At 49.4% G+C, this 15,873-nt stretch overlaps 2 protein-coding genes across 3 annotated transcripts in view; both read right to left on the bottom strand.

The window, feature by feature from the left end:
* The window catches only part of si:dkey-181m9.8 (E3 ubiquitin-protein ligase RNF31), a 41,808-nt gene extending 38,972 nt beyond the window's left edge, over nt 1-2,836 (bottom strand). The window contains exon 1 of the mRNA XM_038719107.1: nt 2,687-2,836. Within this exon, the coding sequence (XP_038575035.1) occupies nt 2,687-2,731 (45 nt within the window). The 5' untranslated portion in view covers nt 2,732-2,836. The remainder of the gene's footprint in view (nt 1-2,686) is intronic.
* Nucleotides 2,837-3,081: 245 nt separating this feature from the next.
* cunh7orf25 (chromosome unknown C7orf25 homolog) lies at nt 3,082-9,583 on the bottom strand. Of its 2 annotated transcripts, none has more exons than XM_038719108.1 (2): nt 9,428-9,583; nt 3,082-4,781 (listed from the first exon to the last, which is right to left on the bottom strand). In XM_038719108.1, exon 2 carries the CDS (start codon nt 4,764-4,766, stop codon nt 3,531-3,533), a length of 1,236 nt encoding a protein of 411 aa, XP_038575036.1. In that variant the 5' UTR covers nt 4,767-4,781; nt 9,428-9,583; the 3' UTR covers nt 3,082-3,530. The 2 variants fall into 2 exon arrangements, with proteins under 2 accessions (XP_038575036.1, XP_038575037.1); XM_038719109.1 differs by lacking the exon at nt 9,428-9,583 and adding an exon at nt 5,776-5,905 and having other exon boundaries at nt 3,083-4,781.
* Nucleotides 9,584-15,873: the final 6,290 nt, after the last annotated feature.

Raw genomic sequence — 15,873 nt, 5'->3', positions numbered from 1 at the left:
AGGGGAAGGATGACGAAGAGGGGAGGAAAGAAGGGGGAGAGGGGGAGGATGAGAGGGAGAGGAGGAAAGAAGGGGGAGAGGGGGAGGATGACGATGAGGGGAGGAAAGTAGGGGGAGAGGGGGAGGATGACGCGGAGGGAGAGGAAGGTAGAAGGAGCAGAGGGGGAGGATGACGAGGAGGGGAGGAAAGAAGGGGCAGAGGGGGAGGATGAGAGGGAGAGGAGGAAAGAAGGGGGAGAGGGGGAGGATGACAAGGAGGGGAGGAAAGAAGGGGCAGAGGGGGAGGATGAGAGGGAGAGGAGGAAAGAAGGGGGAGAGGGGGAGGATGACAAGGAGGGGAGGAAAGAAGGGGCAGAGGGGGAGGATGAGAGGGAGAGGAGGAAAGAAGGGGGAGAGGGGGAGGATGACGAGGAGGGGAGGAAGTTAGAAGGAGCAGAGGAGCAGGAGGAGGGGAGGAAAGTAGGGGGAGAGGGGGAGGATGACGAGGAGGGAGAAGAAGGTAGAAGGAGCAGAGGAGCAGGAGGAGGGGAGGAAAGAAGGAGAGAGGGGGAGGATGACGAGGAGGGGAGGAAGGTAGAAGGAGCAGAGGAGCAGGAGGAGGGGAGGAAAGTAGGGGGAGAGGGGGAGGATGACGAGGAGGGGAGGAAGGTAGAAGGAGCAGAGGAGCAGGAGGAGGGGAGGAAAGTAGGGGGAGAGGGGGAGGATGACGAGGAGGGAGAAGAAGGTAGAAGGAGCAGAGGAGCAGGAGGAGGGGAGGGAAAGAAGGAGAGAGGGGGAGGATGACGAGGAGGGGAGGAAGGTAGAAGGAGCAGAGGAGCAGGAGGAGGGGAGGAAAGAAGGAGAGAGGGGGAGGATGACGAGGAGGGGAGGAAGGTAGAAGGAGCAGAGGAGCAGGAGGAGGGGAGGAAAGTAGGGGGAGAGGGGGAGGATGACGAGGAGGGAGAAGAAGGTAGAAGGAGCAGAGGAGCAGGAGGAGGGGAGGAAAGAAGGAGAGAGGGGGAGGATGACGAGGAGGGGAGGAAGGTAGAAGGAGCAGAGGAGCAGGGGAGGGGAGAAAAGTAGGGGGAGAGGGGGAGGATGACGAGGAGGGAGAAGAAGGTAGAAGGAGCAGAGGAGCAGGAGGAGGGAGGAAAGAAGGAGAGAGGGGAGGATGACGAGGAGGGGAGGAAGGTAGAAGGAGCAGAGGAGCAGGAGGAGGGGAGAAAAGTAGGGGGAGAGGGGGAGGATGACGAGGAGGGAGAAGAAGGTAGAAGGAGCAGAGGAGCAGGAGGAGGGGAGGAAAGAAGGAGAGAGGGGGAGGATGACGAGGAGGGGAGGAAGGTAGAAGGAGCAGAGGAGCAGGAGGAGGGGAGGAAAGAAGGAGAGAGGGGGAGGATGACGAGGAGGGGAGGAAGGTAGAAGGAGCAGAGGAGCAGGAGGAGGGGAGGAAGTAGGGGGAGAGGGGGAGGATGACGAGGAGGGGAGGAAGGTAGAAGGAGCAGAGGAGCAGGAGGAGGGGAGGAAAGTAGGGGGAGAGGGGGAGGATGACGAGGAGGGAGAAGAAGGTAGAAGGAGCAGAGGAGCAGGAGGAGGGGAGGAAAGAAGGAGAGAGGGGGAGGATGCGAGGAGGGGAGGAAGGTAGAAGGAGCAGAGGAGCAGGAGGAGGGGAGAAAAGTAGGGGGAGAGGGGGAGGATGACGAGGAGGGAGAAGAAGGTAGAAGGAGCAGAGGAGCAGGAGGAGGGGAGGAAAGAAGGAGAGAGGGGGAGGATGACGAGGAGGGGAGGAAGGTAGAAGGAGCAGAGGAGCAGGAGGAGGGGAGGAAAGTAGGGGGAGAGGGGGAGGATGACGAGGAGGGGAGGAAGGTAGAAGGAGCAGAGGAGCAGGAGGAGGGAGGAAAGTAGGGGGAGAGGGGGAGGATGACGAGGAGGGAGAAGAAGGTAGAAGGAGCAGAGGAGCAGGAGGAGGGGAGGAAAGAAGGAGAGAGGGGGAGGATGACGAGGAGGGGAGGAAGGTAGAAGGAGCAGAGGAGCAGGAGGAGGGGAGGAAAGAAGGAGAGAGGGGGAGGATGACGAGGAGGGAGAAGAAGGTAGAAGGAGCAGAGGAGCAGGAGGAGGGGAGGAAAGAAGGAGAGAGGGGAGGACGGGAGGGGGAGCAGGAGGAGGGGAGGAAAGAAGGAGAGAGGGGGAGGATGACGAGGAGGGAGAAGAAGGTAGAAGGAGCAGAGGAGCAGGAGGAGGGGAGGAAAGAAGGAGAGAGGGGAGGACGGGAGGGGGAGCAGGAGGAGGGGAGGAAAGAAGGAGAGAGGGGGAGGATGACGAGGAGGGAGAAGAAGGTAGAAGGAGCAGAGGAGCAGGAGGAGGGGAGGAAAGAAGGAGAGAGGGGAGGACGGGAGGGGGAGCAGGAGGAGGGGAGGAAAGAAGGAGAGAGGGGGAGGATGACGAGGAGGGAGAAGAAGGTAGAAGGAGCAGAGGAGCAGGAGGAGGGGAGGAAAGAAGGAGAGAGGGGAGGACGGGAGGGGGAGCAGGAGATGAGTAATGGGAGGAGATGATTACTTGTTGTTGTTAGCATGTAGCTTCCTAAGCTAACACTTCTGAACGTAGCCGTTAGCTTCGCGCTAGCCGCTCGGCAGCGCGTGAGCCGCTAACTAGTTTTAAACTAATAAAGTTTGATGTTGAATGGAAGTGGAAGGTTCTGATTGGTCCGCACCTCCGTCAGAGTCCGCAGCTCCTCCTCAGCTCCGACTCTCGGCATTTTATCAGGAACTCATCAGCTGCCGGCAGCTAGCAGCTAGCAGCTAGCAGGCTAACAGCTTCAGGTCAACATGACACACCCTCTTCCGCGTCTAGGTTTTCAGATTAAAAGCACAGATACGAAAGGCTACATTTTAATTAGCGCAGAAAAACAGCTGTTTCCGGTCATTCTCAGAGAATCGAACTGGTTTTGACAAGCGAAGAAGAAGTTTAGTATCTACAGCGGTTTCTCTGGAACTGATCCTTTCACAAACTAACTTCTTCAGGTGAAACCAGACCACGGACTGGTCCTGGACTGCAGACGGATCCTTTCCTACCTTTTCTGTCAAGGTGGACTCACGAGGACTCGGAGGACTCTAACAAAACTTTATTTAGAAACCCTGGAAAATAAATACAGAGAACGTCCAACACACAGTTCATCAGGAAATAAATCAATAAAAACAGAAATGTTGAAATTAATGATATAACTGGCAAAAAACAGACATTACAGAGTTCAGCCATTTAAATAATGATCCAATAAAAATAAGGAACTGAGCTCGAGACACAGGGCCTAGCATTAGCTTAGCATTAGCCTTTGGAAATTTGATTCAATGCCAAAACCAACACAGATATTTCAGGATTATATATCATTTTATTTATATGTATATTTATGTAAGTGTCACTGATCACATGTGGCTGCAAAGGGAAGGAACCATGTGACCTCCTGCAGCAGGCGAGCAGGAAGTGCCTCCGATGTTTTAACGCTCAGCAGATTTTATTTCACCAACATTTAACTCAAACTCCCAGCAGCCCCCGCTGTCTCAGATGGGCGTGGCCCTCCACTCTTTGCCCTCGGTCAGGGCTCTGGGTTGGTGGATGAACACGCTGTATTGGACGCCCTGATTGGCCGCCGCCCTGATGAACCGGCTGTTCGCGGTCATGGTCACGGCTCTCAGCGAGTCTCCGGTACCGAAGATCATGAGCGAGCGGCGGTTGACTTTGGCGCTTGGCGTGAGGTGCAGCGTGCGCTCCGAAGGCTGGTCGTCCACCACGCGGAGGCGGGCGAGCAGCTTCTGAGCGCGCTCCTTCTCGCCCGGCCCCCCCAGCGTGTCCAGAATCACCTGGAAGTCGTGGACGGCGGCGCGGCAGGCGAACAGCTCCTTCCCCTGCATGAAGGCGTCGAGCTGCGGGAGCACCTGCAGCCGGCGCTCCTGGGCCGCCTGCTCCGTCAGCACCGGCTCCCTGAAGGTGAGGTGACAGCGCCCGTGACTCAGCGATGACACGTACGTGATGAGCGTGGTGATGTCGAGGTTAACCCGCCGACACTCCTCCACCTGCACCTGAGCAGGGAACGCCAGGCTGGCCACCACCGTGCCGCGGTCCACCCGGGTCACCTCCTCCTCGTTATCTTCGACCGGCTCCTCCTCGTCGTCCTCCTCCTGCTCCTCCTCCTCTTCTGCTCCCTCCTCCGTCTCCATGGCGTTGACGGCGACGATGTCCCCGCGGACGGAGACGCCCATGTCCCTCAGGCGGTCGGCCATGGGGCAGGAGACGCCGTTGTAGAAGGCGAAGACGATGTGGGGGTGTCGGTACTGGACCAGGTGCTGGCGGCCGGCCTGCAGGAAGTCTTCGGCCTGCCTGATGATGCTCTTGTCTCCGTACTGGCCCCGCCCCTGCCAGATGTTGTGCAGAGCCTCCGCCTTCCTGCCCACCGCCTTCACCCAGGTGTGTCCCCCATTGGCCACCACGTCCACCACCAGCGTCTGCCGGCCTCCGGCGGCGTCCTGGTAGGTGAAGACGTGCAGCAGAGCGACCACGCCCTCCAGGCTCTGGGCCGACTCCACGATGGCCGTCAGGTGAGTCAGGTTGGTGCTGTGCAGGTGAGACTCTTTGACCTGCAGCTCTCCGGCCTCCACCCGCCGCAGGAAGCGCAGCTCCGCTCGCAGTTTCCCACAGAGCTTCTGGTGACCCTCCACGCCGGGACAGAGCGTCTCCGCCCGCTGCAGCAACATCTGGGCGGAGACGATTCTCTGCTGCAACGTCACCTGCAGAGACATGTCGCTACATCCCACCTGAGGAGGACAGACAGAGAGAGAGAGAGAGACAGTGATGAGCAGGTCCTCGTCCTTACAGGACTCTGCAGAGACCTGAATGAAACATCTGGTCCTGAACCAATCGTTGCTCACAGAAACCACCAACAGTTGGGAGCCGCTACAGCTGTGTTGTTGAGGAAAAGCTCTGAAGGGAACCACACCGACAGAGAGGTCCGGAGCTGCTCGAGTGTGGAACCACCAGAAAGGAACGTAGAACCATGTCCAACGGGTACATAAAGGCAGAGCCTCCATTTTAATGGGGCGGAGCTAGAAAGGCCCGTGATAGGCTCTAAAACGCAGGAGGTGACACGTTACTTTAGAACTTTTTATTCTTCGTTCAGCAGCCTGGCGTTTCCTTACCGAACTCATTTTAAACAGGAAGGCTGTATTTAATGAGCCGGAACCCAGATCAAATATAAGACCCGGTCCGGCCCAGCAGGTCGGCCTGGTCCTTTAGTTTCCAGCAGTGGAAGACGTGGCTGCAGGTTCAAACCCGCTCTAAAGTCTGAGTTACATCTTTAATTAAATACGGATCGCTGATCAGTTTCTACAGACTGAACAGGAAGCTCACACTGAGTGTTTCAGTGCAGCGGTCGCTAGTTAAAGGTAGAGAGATCTGATTCTGGCCACACATCGACGGCAGACTGATCATGAAGCCTCAGGCTCCGCAGGAGGACTTTATCTGATCTCGCTCTCTGAAACAGAAACCCAGACGTTCCCTCGTCTCAGGCTCAACATACTCAGAGTTTCAGTGTCCCACTTTCTGAAACGGGGCCCTGAACAGAGACTGAATTTCTCTCTGCTGTCAGAGACACCGAGTGGGGCAGCTTCTTACCAGGTTCAGACTCCGAGACCCTGAAACAGGAGACGGATCCTGGTTAACTGAACAAGGTCTGTGAGACCTGTGCCTGCAGTGCAGGTGGACCTGGAGCCCTGTAGTAGTTTTAGGAGAACAATCTGGACTTTCACTCACTTGGATCACTACTTGACTATTTCTTTCTTTATTTCCGGCAGTCAGGCCTCCACATGACTCAGAGCAGGATGACTCTGCAGGACGGCAGCTAACAGCGGAGACTACAGATCAGAATCTGGAGCAGACTTCCTGAAAGTGTGAGAGTCAGAGTCTTTACTCAGTTCTGGTCCTAACAGACCGGAGTATTACTGCAGTATTCTGGGAGCCCGCCTGATGGGTACTGATGGGTACTGATGGGTACTCCCTGGGAATACTGTCCAGGTGTCCATGTGGCAGGATCAGGATCCAGGTGTGTTCTTTGCCTGAGGACTTCCTCTCTGCTCAGCTCAGATACTGAGTTTGATGAACACTTAATTTTACTTGGAGTACCGGAACTTTTACTGCACTAGTTTTCTGTCCTAACCGTCGTTATGTTTGATGCGGTCCCCTCCCTAAGTCTTGGAACGGTGAGGCCACTTCCTGTTGTTGTTTGGGTTTAAGATCAAAAGATGAGACCAGAGTTCAGAATGTCGGCTTTTATTTCCTGGTGTTGACGTCTAGACGTGTTAAAGAGCTCAGGACAGAGTGTCCTCTGTATCTGAGGTCCGCAGCACTGCTGGAACATGTGAGTGACAGCTGTTTCATGACTGTCCCAACATTTAAGAGCTCTGCATGGTTCAAACCATTAAAGACTGCATTTCCTGTTAAAGAGGATAAACCAGCATGAAGACCAGAGAGCCGTCTGTGGGAGAAAACCAGGAAAATGGAGCAGAGCCGTCGGACAAACACTGAACAGAGCAAGCACAACAATGTGGAACGTCCTGAAAAAGAAAGACACTGCAGGTGTACTGAGCAACAGACGTCCAACAGGTCGGCCAAGGAAAACAACAGCAGCTGATGACGGAAATATGGTGAGAGCTGTGAAGAAAACCTCCAGAAATCTAGAGGCCGCCCAACAAGATGCAAACCACTCATCAGCAGGAAGAATCGCAAGGCCAGACTGAAATTTACAAAGAAGTACAAAAGTCCTGATGGACCATCAGATCGCACAGAAGTCCATCAGGACTGATGAGCCCAAGATTAATCTCTAGCAAAGTGATGGAAAGACCAAAGTGTGGAGAAAGAAAGGAAGTGCCGATGATCGGAAGCGTACGAGCTCATCTGTGAAGCCTGCTGGAGGTGAAGTCACGGCGGCTCCTGGATCAGGCGCAGTAATATTTACTGATGAATGAATTCAGAAGAGGACAGAAACATTTACAGAGAAATGCACTGAAACTAATGGGCAGGAAGTTTAGACCCAAAGCACACTGCCAACAAAACAAAGGACTGTGGAAGGTTTCAGACTGGCCAAGTCCATCAGCTGACCTTAACCCAGCATGCATTTCACCTCCGTAAGAGGAGACTGAAGGGAGGAACAGCCCGAAACAAACAGGAAGTGACAGAAGCTGCGGTAAAAGCCTGGAACAGCATCACAGATGAAGAACGCAGCAGTTTGGTGATGTGGATGGTCGCAGACTTCAGGCAGAACCAAATCTTAAATGTTGCTTATTTGTTCCAGCAGTGCTGCGGACCTCAGATACAGAGGACGCTCTGTCCTGAGCTCTTTAACACGTCTAGACGTCAACACCAGGAAATAAAAGCCGACATTCTGAACTCTTAAACCCAAACAACAACAGGAAGTGGCCTCACCGTTCCAAGACTTAGGGAGGGGACCGCAGGTTTAAGAGCAGCCTGAGGACAGACAGACAGGACCAGGACCTGGACCTGGACCTGGCAGAGCAGCCTGAGGACAGACAGACAGACAGACAGGACCTGGACCTGGACCTGGACCTGGCAGAGCAGCCTGAGGACAGACAGACAGACAGACAGGACCTGGACCTGGCAGAGCAGCCTGAGGACAGACAGACAGACAGGACCTGGACCTGGACCTGGACCTGGACCTGGACCTGGCAGAGCAGCCTGCGGACAGACAGACAGACAGACAGGACCTGGACCTGGCAGAGCAGCCTGAGGACAGACAGACAGACAGACAGGACCTGGACCTGGCAGAGCAGCCTGCGGACAGACAGACAGACAGACAGGACCTGGACCTGGCAGAGCAGCCTGAGGACAGACAGACAGACAGGACCTGGACCTGGACCTGGCAGAGCAGCCTGAGGACAGACAGACAGACAGGACCTGGACCTGGCAGAGCAGCCTGACGACAGACAGACAGACAGGACCTGGACCTGGACCTGGCAGAGCAGCCTGAGGACAGACAGACAGACAGGACCTGGACCTGGACCTGGCAGAGCAGCCTGACGACAGACAGACAGACAGGACCTGGACCTGGACCTGGCAGAGCAGCCTGAGGACAGACAGACAGACAGGACCTGGACCTGGCAGAGCAGCCTGACGACAGACAGACAGACAGGACCTGGACCTGGACCTGGCAGAGCAGCCTGAGGACAGACAGACAGGACCAGGACCTGGACCTGGACCTGGCAGAGCAGCCTGACGACAGACAGACAGACAGGACCTGGACCTGGACCTGGCAGAGCAGCCTGACGACAGACAGACAGACAGGACCTGGACCTGGCAGAGCAGCCTGACGACAGACAGACAGACAGGACCTGGACCTGGCAGAGCAGCCTGACGACAGACAGACAGACAGGACCTGGACCTGGCAGAGCAGCCTGACGACAGACAGACAGACAGGACCTGGACCTGGACCTGGCAGAGCAGCCTGACGACAGACAGACAGACAGGACCTGGACCTGGCAGAGCAGCCTGACGACAGACAGACAGACAGGACCTGGACCTGGCAGAGCAGCCTGAGGACAGACAGACAGACAGGACCTGGACCTGGACCTGGCAGAGCAGCCTGACGACAGACAGACAGACAGGACCTGGACCTGGACCTGGCAGAGCAGCCTGAGGACAGACAGACAGACAGGACCTGGACCTGGCAGAGCAGCCTGAGGACAGACAGACAGGACCAGGACCTGGACCTGGACCTGGCAGAGCAGCTTGACGACAGACAGACAGACAGACAGGACCTGGACCTGGACCTGGCAGAGCAGCCTGACGACAGACAGACAGACAGGACCTGGACCTGGACCTGGCAGAGCAGCCTGACGACAGACAGACAGACAGACAGGACCTGGACCTGGCAGAGCAGCCTGAGGACAGACAGACAGACAGGACCTGGACCTGGACCTGGCAGAGCAGCCTGACGACAGACAGACAGACAGACAGGACCTGGACCTGGACCTGGCAGAGCAGCCTGAGGACAGACAGACAGACAGGACCTGGACCTGGACCTGGCAGAGCAGCCTGACGACAGACAGACAGACAGGACCTGGACCTGGACCTGGCAGAGCAGCCTGAGGACAGACGGACAGACAGGACCTGGACCTGGACCAGGACCTGGCGTCAGTTTTTTTAATGGAGGCTGGTGGGACTTCAGTGAAAGTCTCGTGTCTCCGGTCCCCTCTATGACCCTGTCCATTAAACCTGCAGCTCGTTAGCTAGGATGCTAACTCTGATGCTAACTGTTTTCACTGTGGAACGTGACGTCAGCCAGCCAACAGTTAGCTTAGCCAGTTACAAGTTTATCGTGTCGTACTTCCGGTCTGTTTAAACAGATGAAACACTTTCAAACTTCCAGAAAACAAACATGACGTTGACTTACGGCAGCAGTGACGTGTGAACTTTACAAACCAGCTAACGCTAATGCTAATGCTAATGCTAACGCTGACGACCGTCGTCTTCTTCTTCTTCTTCTGCTCTGCTGGCAGGAGACCGCCGCCGGCTCCTCCTCCTCCTTCTTCTTCTATTCCGGATTTACGGCAGCTGGCCTTCCGGTTCATCTTCCCTCAGCTGCGTTTTTTTAAATCTTTACTACATCTCGCGACTACAGAAAGATATTCTTTAAACCAAATAAAGTTTTGATGTAATGTTTAAAAAATAAAGAGGTTCAAAATATATCTTCTTTTACAATCAATAAAAAAATATAATGTCTCTTTTCTGCAAAGTAAGAGTCGAACCAAAATCCACTGGTACAAACACAATCAGAAAACAAATGACAGCTTTTCCACAGCGTCTTTCATGAACCGTGAGATCAGCTGGTTCACAGGTTAAATCAAATGTAGAATTTTCTAGTGTTGTGATGACACAATATTGCTTGTTGATATTTCAAACAGACTTCCATTTAATATTTTCTATTCTGGAATTCCAGAAAAGCTTGGCAGGAGGAGTCTCCTTAGAAAATCATTGGAGCGTTTTTTATCTGTGAAGCAGACACCGTTTAACATAAGTTAAAGTACTGCATCGAAAACAACAGCGAATTCTTTAGGTTTAACTGGAATTCCGTAGAAGAGAACAAGAGTCCATTTTCATTTAGCAATTGTGTCACTGATGTTATATCATTTTTAACCCAGCTATTAAAAAATGAAGTTTTATTTTTAAATCTTTATTATTCCAAATTAAACATTTATGGGGTGAAAAGTTATGTTTGTAAATAATTAACCAGGACAAAAATGCTTGTTTATGATATTTGGATAGAGCAACAGGAATCTTATTTATGTCAAAATTGAATTGCAGGAGGAATTTCAAATATTCAATAAACTCTGGAATAAAGTACCATAGTTTATCCTTTCCTTGGATGTAATTTTTAATCCACTTGACCTTGAATATAGTGTTGGATGTATAAATATCTAATACATTTAGACCCCCTTCGCAATTTGTGTTACATAAAATCTTCTTTTTTAAATAATAGGGTTTATTTCTCCAGACAAAATTGAAAAGCAACGTGTCTATCTGTTGGACTAGTATCGGTGGGACATCTAGGACCAGCCTTGATAGTGCTTCACTTTTAGAGAACAATACACGTCCATTTAATGACAGATCTCTCAACAACCAACTATCCAATTTTTATTTTACTTTTTCAATCAGTGGATTGAAATTCAAATCCACCCTTCTGTCTTGACATATTTTAATACCCGGTTATGATACGATATCTTTTATAGGGATACCACATATGTCAACCAAGTAATTTCCCTTATTTTTTAAGGCAAAAAGCTCACATTTCTTTATATTTAAAGTTTGACCTGATACCGAAGAGAAAACATTAACACATTCATTAGCCTTTCTACTTCTTCTTCATTCTGTAAATAAATAGTTGTGTCATCTGTGATTGACTGCATTTTAATTCTTTTTTGGCTATTTGTAAACCTTTGAAATGATCTTTTTTAGTGTGAAGTGCCATTGTTTGCATGACTAGCAAAAATAAGAAGGGAGCCAATATTAAATCTAGGAGTGGTGCCAAATGGTAGTTTAACAGAACTATTACAACCTTTATAAATCGTCTGGATCGGACGTTTAAAATAACTTCCAAAGCCAAAAAAGTCTAAAGTATTAAATAAAAAACTATGCTTCACAGTCGAAGGCCTGATAAAAGTCTAAAAACAAAATATAACTATTTTCATTAATAAACTGGTTGTAATCAACTAAGTCTAAAATTAGACGAATATTATTACTTATATGCCTTCCACACATAAAACCAGATTGACAAACATCAACGACTGTATTGAGGCGTAAACGCAATCTCTGAGCAAATATTAGAGCAAGTCATTTGGCATCATTGTTTATTAAGGTTACAGGCCTCCAGTTTTCAATCATCAATAAGTCTTTATCTGGCTTAGGTATTAAGGAAACTAGCCCTTGAGACAAGGTTGGCGGTAGCTTCCCAACTTCAATTGCTTCCTTAAATACAAATAAAATAAATTCTGCAAGGTTATCTTGAAAAACCTTATAGAACTCACTTGTTAGTCCATCATTTCCAGGGGATTTATTATCTTTTCACTTAACGATAGTACTTTTTATTTCTTCTAAAGTTACATTCTGGTCACACATCTTCTTGGATTCCTCGTCAATCGATTTTGCACTATCCCTTACGGAAGAGAAGAAAGACGTATCGTTGTTATTACTCCCTTCAGTATATCATCTTTTATAAAAGGTTGTAACAAAATCAGAGATTTTCTTTGCATTTTCTGACACTTGTCCATTAATATTAAGTTTATTCAAAGAGGAAAGACCTGCATTTCTTTTTTTGCAAGTTGAAAAAATGTTTTGGATGTTTTTCTCCTTCTTCCAAACAATTCCTTCTAGATCTTACAAATGCTCGTAAATTTGGTCTAAATCGAAGTATCCTTATCTCTTTTCCATTTCTTTGGTTGGGAAATCTTCTTTTATACGTTTGGCCTGTGCTATGTCCTTTCCTCTCAGGATAGCCAGTCTTCTAATTTTATATTTCATATATTCCCAGTGGGTGCCATAGGATTTCAGTGTTTTAGCCTTAATCCAACATTCATTAATAATTAATTTAGCAGCGTCCATAAACTGTTTCTCTCTTTTAAAATGTTAGTGTTTGATTTCCAATAACTGACATTAGGTTTCTTTCCTTCGGTTGTGTTATTAAGACTTATAAATTTGTGGTCAGTGAGAACAGAGGGCTCAATATAAACATCCATAATCTGTTTTTCTAATTCTCTAGATATTAACCAGAAATCTATTCCAGACTGTTTAGTCATATCTTTGGTGTGCCACAGAAAATATACACTGCTCAAAAAAATAAAGGGAACACTTAAACAACACAATGTAACTCCAAGTCAATCCTGTGAAATCAAGCTGTCCACTTAGGAAGCAACACTGACTGACAATCACTTTCACACGCTGTTGTGCAAATGGAAAAGACAACAGGTGGAAATTATAGGCAATTAGCAAGACCCCCCCAATAAAGGAGAGGCTCTGCAGGTGGTGACCACAGACCACTTCTCAGTTCCTATGCTTCCTGGCTGATGTTTTGGCGGTGCTTTCACTCTAGTGGTAGCATGAGACGGAGTCTACAACCCACACAAGTGGCTCAGGTAGTGCAGCTCATCCAGGATGGCACATCAATGCGAGCTGTGGCAAGAAGGTTTGCTGTGTCTGTCAGCGTAGCGTCCAGAGCACGGAGGCGCTACCAGGAGACAGGCCAGAACATCAGGAGACGTGGAGAACGTTCTGCTGCCTGCAAGATCCTCCAGCATGACCGGTTTGGCGGTGGGTCAGTGATGGTGTGGGGTGGCATTTCTTTGGGGGGCCGCACAGCCCTCCATGTGCTCGCCAGAGGTAGCCTGACTGCCATTAGGTACCGAGATGAGATCCTCAGACCCCTTGTGAGACCATATGCAGGTGTGGTCGGCCCTGGGTTCCTCCTAATGCAAGACAATGCTAGACCTCATGGGGCTGGAGTTTGTCTATGGACCGGCCCGCCAGTTCCCCAGACCTGAATCCAACTGAGCACATCTGGGACATCATGTCTCGCTCCATCCACCAACGCCATGTTGCACCACAGACTGTCCAGGAGTTGGCGGATGCTTTAGTCCAGGTCTGGGAGGAGATCCCTCAGGAGACCATCCGCCACCTCATCAGGAGCCCAGGCGTTGTAGGGAGGTCATACAGGCACGTGGAGGCCACACACACTACTGAGCCTCATTCTGACTTGTTTTAAGGACATTACAGTGCCTTGCGAAAGTATTTGGTCCCCTTGAACTTTTCGACCTTTTGCCACATTTCAGGCTTCAAACATAAAGATAGAAAACTGTAATTTTTTGTGAAGAATCAACAACAAGTGGGACACAATTATGAAGTGGAACGAAATTTATTGGATATTTCAAACCTTTTTAACAAATAAAAAACTGAAAAATTGGGCGTGCAAAATTATTCAGCCCCTTTACTTTCAGTGCAGCAAACTCTCTCCAGAAGTTCAGTGAGGATCTCTGAATGATCCAATGTTGACCTAAATGACTAATGATGATAAATAGAATCCACCTGTGTCAAATCAAGTCTCCGTATAAATGCACCTGCTCTGTGATCGTCTGAGGTCCGTTTAAAGCGCAGAGAGCATCATGAAGAACAAGGAACACGCCAGGCAGGTCCGAGATACTGTTGTGGAGAAGTTTAAAGCCGGATTTGGATACAAAAAGATTTCCCAAGCTTTAAACATCCCAAGGAGCACTGTGCAAGTGATAATATTGAAATGGAAGGAGTATCAGACCACTGCAAGTCTACGAAGACCCGGCTGTCCCTCTAAACTTTCAGCTCATACAAGGAGAAGACTGATCAGAGATGCAGCCAAGAGGCCCATGATCACTCTGGATGAACTGCAGAGATCTACAGCTGAGGTGGGAGACTCAACAATCAGTCGTATACTGCACAAATCTGGCCTTTATGGAAGAGTGGCAAGAAGAAATCCATTTCTTAAAGATATCCATAAAAAGTCTCGTTTAAAGTTTGCCACAAGCCTCCTGGGAGACACACCAAACATGTGGAAGAAGGTGCTCTGGTCAGATGAAACCAAAATCGAACATTTTGGCAACAATGCAAAACGTTATGTTTGGCGTAAAAGCAACACAGCTCATCACCCTGAACACACCATCCCCACTGTCAAACATGGCGGTGGCAGCATCACGGTCTGGGCCTGCTTTTCTTCAGCAGGGACAGGGAAGATGGTTAAAATTGATGGGAAGATGGATGGAGCCAAATACAGGTCCATTCTGGAAGAAAACCTGATGGAGTCTGCAAAAGACCTGAGACTGGGACGGAGATTTGTCTTCCAACAAGACAATGATCCAAAACATAAAGCAAAATCTACACTGGAATGGTTCACAAATAAACATCTCCAGGTGTTAGAACGGCCAAGTCAAAGTCCAGACCTGAATCCAATCCAGAATCTGTGGACAGAACTGAAAACTGCTGTTCACAAACACAAAAGTTTGAAATATCCAATAAATTTCGTTCCACTTCATAATTGTGTCCCACTTGTTGATTCTTCACAAAAAATTACAGTTTTCTATCTTTATGTTTGAAGCCTGCAATGTGGCAAAAGGTCGAAAAGTTCAAGGGGGCCGAATACTTTCGCAAGGTGCTGTACATCAAAGTTGGATCGGCCTGTAGTCTGGTTTTCTACTTTGATTTTGAGTGTGACTCCAAATCCAGACCTCCATGGGTTGATACATTTGATTTCCATTGATCATTTTTGTGTGATTTTGTTGTCAGCACATTCAACTACGTAAAGAAGGAGTATTTAATGAGATTATTTCATTCAGATCTAGGATGTGTTATTTTAGTGTTCTTTTTCTGAGCAGTGTATTTTGTCAGGGTTCCTATACCTCCATATATCAAAACAATTTAGACTTGAGCACAAGTGGTCAAACGCTGCAGTGTTATTCACTCTTGTTGGTTGTGGAGGACGACACTCCAATAGTGGGTCTTTAATGGAAATCCAATCTCCTCCCAGAATTCATTTTGCCTTAGGAAAGGATCTCAGGAACGTAGAGATTTCCTCTTCAAACTCTTGGAAAAGACTTCTATTCCTAGAGCTAATATTTGTGGCAGAAATACGACCTAAAATGAAGAGAATATCACTGAGCTCTACAACTAACAATAAGCATGTGCCAAAAAGATGAGCTTCAGGATTCAGGATTCTACCCTTAAAGTTTCCTTTCATTATAGCAACACCTACAGACTTATTGCTGCCATAAGACATCCAAATATTACCTCCCCATTGGTTCTTCCAGAAATTATAATCAGAATTTGAAGCATGTGTTTCTTGTATAAAATAAAAATCAGCTTTAAATTTCTTACAAACTAAAAAAACAGACACTGAATGAACATATTGATAAAGACATATCTAGTGGGAAAGAGAAGATTCCATAACTACAGCTGACCGTATTCCTGCTGCTCCAGAGCGACGGTTTAGTACTCGATGTTCAGCTTGATGAGGTCGCACTCATTGTTCTGCGACATCTTTAGGACCGCAGCTCTTTCCCATCAATTAAAGAAAGCTTTTCCTTCTTTGCATGCCGCCTCAGTTTGGGGCCTCAGTTTGGGGCCACAACTTGTTGCGCGTTTCTTTGTCTTTTGTCGTCAGATCTTCACCAAACCGCAACTGCGAACTGTTCAGCTGTGAACACCCTCACACGTTCTTTAGCCAAGTTCCACTTGATATCTAGGAACAACTGCAGACCCTGACCCGCCTGGACCCGCCTGGACCCGCCTGGACCCTGTCCTTACACCTGCTGTCCCCTCAGCTGT

The sequence above is a fragment of the Micropterus salmoides genome, unplaced genomic scaffold (assembly GCF_014851395.1).
Source record: "Micropterus salmoides isolate LMB-PRFRI ecotype aquatic unplaced genomic scaffold, ASM1485139v1 Ms_hic_scaffold_14, whole genome shotgun sequence".
Lineage (NCBI taxonomy): Eukaryota > Metazoa > Chordata > Actinopteri > Centrarchiformes > Centrarchidae > Micropterus > Micropterus salmoides.
This window is presented reverse-complemented; position numbering and strand designations above follow the sequence as displayed.